Below are 8,036 nucleotides of genomic sequence, written 5' to 3'. Positions count from 1 at the left end.
TATCGTATTAGCACCCCGCCAGTCAAGGCTCGTGAGAAAACAATCATAAATATGTTTTCAGAGATGTTGGAAAATCGTGCGTCAATATTCAATAGGACTTCAACAATAAATAATGACCATTATTCAATGTACAGTTTCAATTACTTTGATGATTTATGTAATCATTGTTTTACATATAAGCGAGATGTGGTAGTAAAGAAGTATAGTTTGAGCAGTGTGATTTACAAAAATTGGATCTTTGGAAAATGCGTTCAGCACTATTAGCCGCCGCGTCGTTGGCGCTGCTAGCCGTTTGCGTGTGCGCACCCCTGGACGGCGCTGTGATCCAGCACATCCCACCAAAAGAAGATCCAACACCGTCACTTACAGCAAAGGATGGCTTAACATCTGGTGCTGTGGAAGGCAATGCTGCCGCTGCTAAGCTTGAACCAGCCAGAGTTCGCCGTAATGCCGCTCAAGAAAACGATCTTCTGCCAGCAAGCAACGACGCAGGTGCATCACCGTTTGAAGCATCTAATTTGGAAGGCCGTGGTCGCATCAAGGTGCTCCCCGCATTCCTCGGTTGAAAAATAAACTTAATTGTACCTGATCTTGCAACTTCAATGATTAAAGAAAACGTGAATGTAAGAAAATTTTAACCGTATAAGCTCTTTATTAAATTTATTTTATTTAGTTCTTATTGGAACAGAATAAGTCTGCACCCATTGTGCATCACTATTAATTTTAAAAATAAATTGTTTGTAAAAATGCCTTTTGTTTTACTTTATCAAAGGTACCCTTTTTTAGGTAACATTCAATAGCGATAAATAATCCGATACTTATTTGAAATACCCATCGAATTTAATCTACTGAGAGATTTGGTAATTTCTTTTATAAGTACAGTCCACGTTCATCTTTGATAACCAACCGAAAGTTACGAAAATGGAATTTACTTGCGTTTGCGTTACTTTAAAATTAATTAAGGGAATTTCTGATCTGTGCATAATAATAAAAAAAGATTATTAAAAGAATTGGTAGGTATGTAGGTAAGTACTTTTCCAGTACTATCTACTTTTCCAGTACTATCTACCCAGACTTTTCGAGATTGTTGGCTTTATATACCTACTATGTATTTGTGTATTGACATGAAGATACATATATTTAAAGGGGAAAAAATGTTAAATGAGGATACTATTCCGATTATTATAAATGGAATTATACCGAATATGTCATAGGCAGTTTATATAATTAAAATATAGGGATAAAGCCTTTATTATTGAGGTATAATTTATATGATTATCAAAAGGAAAGGTAGCAATGAAACGATAATGAAATGTCACTGTAATGTTAACAGTATTACCACTAATTATCAAGTCAGTTAACTAAGATCATATTATAAAAACTGGAACCTTGAAGGTTATTCATTAGAAAATATGAACTCGATAACGATACTCCTGTTTATAGTATCAGTAAATGTTAATATTTGCACTTCATCAAAAAATATCGACAAATTAAATCAAAATGTAGAAAATAAAGAATCAAATTTAACTGTTCCGGAATTAGTAATAATTCAAAATACTGCTCAAATAAAGGATTTGGAGAACAGAGATGTTAGAGAACTAAAAAATGATAGAATTGAGTCTCTACTAACAGCAGAAGATATGGTCTACCGACCTTTGTTTGTCTACAGAAGAATTCAGCATAGTAAAAGAAGAATTACCATGTATAATGCTTTTGCTGGATAGCTTTTTTCGTGAGTATATATATGCAGTAAAATATAATTTCGCCGGTACTTGAGTAAGGACCAATGGCCTATGATCTATACATTCACTTTTTTTTCCTCTAAGCTGACTTTGATGGTTTATTCAAATTTTCTAAATAACTTTAGTTTAAGAAGAATGACACAAAGATAAAAATATTAGATATAAATTTACAGTCTTAAAAAAATTAAAATCTTAAAAATTTAATATCTTAAATGGGTGGCTGCTCTATTTGTAAGGGATGGCAAAAATGTATTGTTTTACAATTAAAATTGGCATTGTTGAATAATTTTAGATACTTACAATGCTTAATATACATGCCATTATTGTTCCGGTATTCAAACCGAACAATTGTAATTGGACATCTTACTCCCTACAGCTAGTAGTGTAGGTACCTAAAATGCGTGTGTAATGTAGTACAGTTTTATAAAAAAAATCAATTTGATTATGTTAGTTAAGAGGGATGTTTGATTAAAAAGATATTTAAAGTTTATGGTGACTTACAACGAAATAGTCTATTGAACAACACAGTATTGTACAATATACCTGTTAAGGATTCATCAATTATGACTGTGAATTAAACAAATTATTGACATTAGTTTTTTTTTATTTTATTGAAAAATATTTAAAAGTAAATCTAAAAACAAATCTAAAGATTTCTACCAAGATAAAAACAAAGCGGTTTAAATATTTTTATCTGCGAACTACTTAGTGAAACCTAGTACCTAACCTACACTCTAATTGGCTGTTAGCTGAAATTAATTGCAGTTCGTTATGTAGAAATTGTTTTCAGGTCTGACAGGCCCATTCTTTATTTCTGTTCTTGTCGACAAAGGCTATCGACATGTTTGTTTATAAATTTATTTTATTTTTTGGACTAACCCATGTAAGTACTATCATTAGCTCTACATCCAAATACACATACTAATGGTTACAACTTATAATACAATTTTTATTATTTTCAGTTCATATCAGCCGGCATTTCTCCAGTCCATGATATAAAAGAGCAAATGGCTGTTAAATTTGGAGGAGAAGGTTATTTATTGAATTCACCGCACAAGGTTTTAAAACAGCTAGATAACTCCATTCTTAAAGCGACAAAAAATGTAACACAAAATCCTAAAATGGAAGAAAACTTGTATCAGATCTCAAAGGATCTCGTTAGTGCAATTTTATCAAAACTAGACGTTCAAGACAAAATCACAAGAATAACTAGAGATGCACTTGAAGCACCAGATAAAAGTAAAGGAATTACAGCAATAGAAACAAGACGAATTTTAGATTATTTGTCGAGAACTTTATCTGGACATATATTAAGCATTACAAAAATATCAACCGAACCAGAATTACATAGGCTTGTATATGGTTTAGCTCAAATAGCTGCTGAGATATCAATAGTAGCCGCTCTAAAAGACATCACTTATCCTTCAGCATTGTCTAAAAAGCAATCAGTTGATTTATCCCTAAGAAAGAAACGAGCCACTACCAATGATAAATTCATAAGAAATATTACTACACCTGTTCCGGATAAAGCACCAATGCCTTCCATTTATAATGTGATATTAAATAAAACTGATACGAAAAATAATGCTTATACAAACAGCACATTGATACCAACCAAGAATAAATTGACTCCGTATACCGTTTTTTCGAGAAACGAAAAAAAGCCTCTAATTTTATTGAATACACAATTGGCAATGCCAACTGTCACAAAAGGATTTTTGAATCAAACTGCATTAGATTTAGAACAAAATAATACTAATGTTAATGAAACAGACGGTATTTTGATACAAAATGCAATAAATGGCACTCATTACGTAGTTACCAAAACAAAAACACTTGAAAATCAAGAGGTAAATGCGCCCGAATTAATGGATGACTGGTTAGATCCTAAAGATTATAAGTCTCCATTAAGATCGGATATAGTGGCAGAATTAGAATTGGATCAAGTCGATGGTGACGAAGAATTAATCAATAGCAAAAAAGCTAAGGCCAAATTAGAACGACTGGAGGTCAAAGCTAAGAAAGCTATACTTTATGCCGGGGATGTAGCTTACCTGACTGCAGCAAGTGTTGTGGCACTGAGGCGTGCTTTGACTGCTTCCATCGAAGTTAAAATGTCTGTAGCATTTGCCAAAAATGGCATGACTTCTCATCAAGATCTGATGATGAATTTGGCTAAAACAGCCGCCCAACAAGCTGGTAAAGAAGCTAAAGTTGCATCATCAAAGTCTCTCGCCTGCGAAAGAGTTATAAAGTTGGCATTGAAATACACAGCGCAATCTTATGGAGCCAACCTCAATCATGTAGCTAATAGAGTAATTATGGACACACTGTCTTTGGCCACTCTAGCTAAATCGATGGCATTTGTGTCATCTGATATTGCAATAAATTCTTTGTATCAAGCAACTGAAATTAAACCACCATCGTAATGCAGATAAATTTATCGCCGTTAATTTTTATCTGTTAAGTTATTATCTACATAGGTATATCTATTTATTAAAATTCATCTGTAAAACGAATTCACTTTTTAATAACTAAATTTAAAATGATATGTATCACAATAAAAAAATTTAATAATGTAAGTTATTATGTTTTTCTTATTCTTTGTCCTTTTAAAAGGTTATCCTTCCAAATAAAAAGAATCATCAAAAGTGATTGCTGATTCACTTTCCCATTTTACTTTCATCAACGTGTAGCTATAAGAACCTAGTTTAGATTTCAGCGAAAGGATCTAACCATAATACTAAGAAAATTAGTGATACGTATATAATGATGGTAAACTGGTGGTGTTGGTTGGAGATGGATGTTGATTTTTTATTATTCGAGATTAGGTGGTATATCAAAATTTAAACAATAAAATGTATTTACTTTTTATTATGTAGGTTGTCGTTCTTATAATATTTGTCTTTTGCTTGATCCTCGTTTACCAATATGGAGTCCAGTAGGAATAAGTGCGGGGCGCAGTATAGTAGGTGTACTCGAATGTCCTGCAAGGCAAAATAAAAACGTGAAAAGTTAATATTATTAAAAAAAAATGTAATTCAAAGGTACGGTATACGGGATTTTTCGTATTTAATTGAAAATGTTTCTTTGTAAGACTAATTTAAATAATGAGATGAAGAGAGGCTGATAAATATTGTAATGACACAATATCAAACGTAAAATCTGAGCTCAATCTAATTTTCGAATCTACTAAGGTCTACTAAACATAATAAAAAACTTTCAATATAATTATGACCTTACTTCGGATTTCTACAAAATTATGTGGACAATATAAATGGTAGCTTATTGGGTCTAAGAATAACAACCAGTTTTGATACAATATTAATCGTGTTTTAAAGCAATTCTTATCACAAGTTACGTAATAAAAAAAAGTCTACAAACCTTGGTACGTATTGGTAGTTATAATAGTATCTGGAGCGGGCTGGATATCTGTAGGAGCTGCCCCACCAAAAAGTATTGTCTGTTTTTAAATCTGTTTCGTCAGATTTGGATCCTGTGGTTTTATCATCAGCACCGGCTGGTAAAGGAGCCTTTTCATCTGCTTGTACAGCATTTTCTGGTTTTATTGGGGTGTTCTCTGGTAGCGGATTGACGTTGATTGGCTCATTTTCGGGCTTCAACACTTCTTTAAGAGGAATGGCGTTGCAAGCGGCGGCGATCGCCAGGATGGTTATAAATTTGAAGATCTGAGCAAAATTTAAAAAATAAATGTAAGATAATGCAATGCAGTTATCAATAAAGCAGCATTATGTTTGGGTGTATTGTAACGTATAGTAAAATACAATAACATCGCGACCATTGCATTGCATCTCGCCATATGGTGAAGATGAAGTAGGTTTGCTATGATGTAATACAATAAAAACCTAATAATCAAAGTTATCATAGTTTTTGTTTTCAGTAATATAATAATTCTCGCTTAGCTAATGCGAAAAGAGTAATTAGGTTGGAACAATGATTGGTATCTACCAGGCTAATGGAATGTAACGTTACTATTTAATTTTGGTCAATATTAAATTAAGTAAAATAAATTTAATTTCATTTTCAGGTTTCAGAAAATGAACAAAATATGTACCTACATATATTAATTACATACATACATAAATCTAAGCACGTCTTTATCCCTTGCGGGGTAGACAGAGCCAACATTTTTGAAAATACCAATACGGCACGATCATTATTCTTTTTCATTAGTGCCGGGAGCCACACTACTTAACTAAATACCTATTACAAAAAATCGTACCAATTGAAAACAAAATAAAATCTTACCATATTGTTTATTTGAATTCCGTTGGCGTGAAACGCAATACTACTTGATTATAATCCATGGGGCCGAATATATATCCCAAAAAGGATGTGAAAGAAAAGAGACAAAATCACCATCCTGTTCTAATGCTATTTCATTAATCTTTTATTTAAATGCAACAGTTAGGTATGCGACAAGGCAGCCATGGGTGATAACGTCATTGATAACGGATCTGCGGATATTTTTAATGTATCGAACCCATTGGGTTTTTTGGCTATATATATCTGCATATATTTCCATTTTTATGAGGTTCCTTCGACCAAAACAAAAACATCGGAATTGAGCAACGTATCCGGTTCATAGAAGAAGTCATTGTACTCAAACCGATTTTCAGGGGAAAATAAACAGATGCGACAGATGATACCTTTCTTAAAATATAAGTGTCGGTGGACGAATGGATGAAGGTATCCAACTAAAAAAAGAGTTGCTTACCTAACAATGACTCTTTTCTTTATTGTTTCATTTGGTTGAATGCTTAGGTCCGATGAGTTTACGGTGACGCAGCATATTGTGAAATTCCGCCAAGCAATATTAGATAGGCAGATATGTAACGATGTGCTTTGCCTGCGATGTTTGCGGAGGTCTAAGGTACATATGTTGAGAGTCACTCCGAATAAAAACCTGACCTATCAATCTAGGATTATAAACCCCTGACTCCTTTACAGAGTGATGAGATTTTCAATGCTCTGCCGTTATTTCATTGATCAACAAAAACTTGTTCCTCATGAATATACTCTGTCCATTTGCTAATTATCCACCTAAGAATTTCCTGTCCTCTTGCTATGGAGGGTGATGGACACCCTTCCTTTCCAGAGAGATGAGGATTAAGGACGCAACCAGGGATCATGCCGACAGTATATATTCAACATTGTTTTAGCCATCTACCTTTTATACCACTGATTAACAAATGGTGAACAAACCTAAACCACCTGTGGTGCGAATAAAGTTTACTATAGTTTTATTGCGTAGTATAATGACGATAAGTTAGATGGCGCTACATCCACTTTCTGCAGGAATATTTTGACTTGGCTGGTGTTCGCTTCCTGTTGGCTTTTCTTTTTCCTGGCGTTAGTCCAGGTAATCCTCACCACTCTGGAGAGGCGCCCGGAGTGCGTATTTAAGACCATAATCCAGGATTAAGTTAGTCAGGTTTCTAAACAAAGCAGCTCCCATCCCATCTGACCTCCGCAAGCTTTGCAGGAGAACCTACTAACTCGTATTGGATCATGGTAACACATTCAGGTGCCTGAATGTGTAGGTTACCTTTCGATGTTTACCCTCACCGTAAGAGGAACGGTTAGCACCATAATTCAAAATTTATTATTAACTACCTTTTAGCCGATCCGACCCTCGTCATATAAAAATGGGTGTCCTTATCTTAGTCATTTACGTGAAGTAGACACAACACCCCCACTTTCCCATTATATATTAATAATATTTATTACTAACTTACCGATCTAAGTGTCGAATTTTTTGCTAGAAGCAATTTTTATGATTTGTAGATATGTAAAATCCCTAGGACTGTGATTTTGACTGTGTGTTGGTAACAACATCTTGATATCAGTTTTGTATAGGTCCAATTTAAGGCCAATGAAAAGGTCAGTGTAGTGTCTTGTTCTGCCTATTAAATTCAATATACAATAGATGTTTAACTGTTCGAGGACTTGACCGTGACACGGAATAGGTACACGCACTTCAAATAAGCCTACAGTACGCATAGAAATCGAAATAATATAAGACTATAGAAGCGGTAACCAGGGGAATGTGACGTCGCAGCGGATGTGATTATGGCCGTTGTAACATCGGGACACCGTTAAGTTTTTTTGATCTTCTATTTAAATTCTAAGGTTCATTTGACAGGTTCACAACGCGTGCAAAATTGCATGCAATTCAAGCCGCCACACATCGCTGTTTTTGTATTTGTTAGGCATATCTATTGCCTTACATTATACCGAATTCTATGACAGTACGTGTGTATCGATCCTAGT

At 34.0% G+C, this 8,036-nt stretch overlaps 2 protein-coding genes across 2 annotated transcripts; one reads left to right on the top strand and one right to left on the bottom strand.

The window, feature by feature from the left end:
- The first annotated feature begins 245 nt into the window (after positions 1-245).
- On the top strand, positions 246-4,171 carry LOC106132547 (uncharacterized). The gene is made up of 2 exons (XM_060949743.1): positions 246-542; positions 2,705-4,171. Exons 1-2 carry the CDS (start codon positions 246-248, stop codon positions 4,169-4,171), a joined length of 1,764 nt encoding a protein of 587 aa, XP_060805726.1.
- A 434-nt stretch (positions 4,172-4,605) lies between these two features.
- On the bottom strand, positions 4,606-6,428 carry LOC106132722 (uncharacterized). The gene is made up of 3 exons (XM_013332234.2): positions 6,012-6,428; positions 5,127-5,431; positions 4,606-4,729 (listed from the first exon to the last, which is right to left on the bottom strand). Exons 1-3 carry the CDS (start codon positions 6,012-6,014, stop codon positions 4,666-4,668), a joined length of 372 nt encoding a protein of 123 aa, XP_013187688.2. The 5' UTR covers positions 6,015-6,428; the 3' UTR covers positions 4,606-4,665.
- Between the last annotated feature and the right edge of the window lie 1,608 nt (positions 6,429-8,036).

Source organism: Amyelois transitella, chromosome 19 (assembly GCF_032362555.1).
Source record: "Amyelois transitella isolate CPQ chromosome 19, ilAmyTran1.1, whole genome shotgun sequence".
In the NCBI taxonomy this organism is placed as follows: domain Eukaryota; kingdom Metazoa; phylum Arthropoda; class Insecta; order Lepidoptera; family Pyralidae; genus Amyelois; species Amyelois transitella.
This window is presented reverse-complemented; position numbering and strand designations above follow the sequence as displayed.

Excerpts from the sequence above, each read along its gene's own strand:
- LOC106132547 (XM_060949743.1), top strand. The coding sequence starts at position 246 with ATGCGTTCAGCACTATTAGCCGCCGCGTCGTTGGCGCTGCTAGCCGTT. Across the intron at positions 543-2,704 it reads AAGGCCGTGGTCGCATCAAG|TTCATATCAGCCGGCATTTC; the intron begins GTGCTCCCCGCA and ends TATTATTTTCAG.
- LOC106132722 (XM_013332234.2), bottom strand. Across the intron at positions 4,730-5,126 it reads AACTACCAATACGTACCAAG|GACATTCGAGTACACCTACT; the intron begins GTTTGTAGACTT and ends TTTGCCTTGCAG.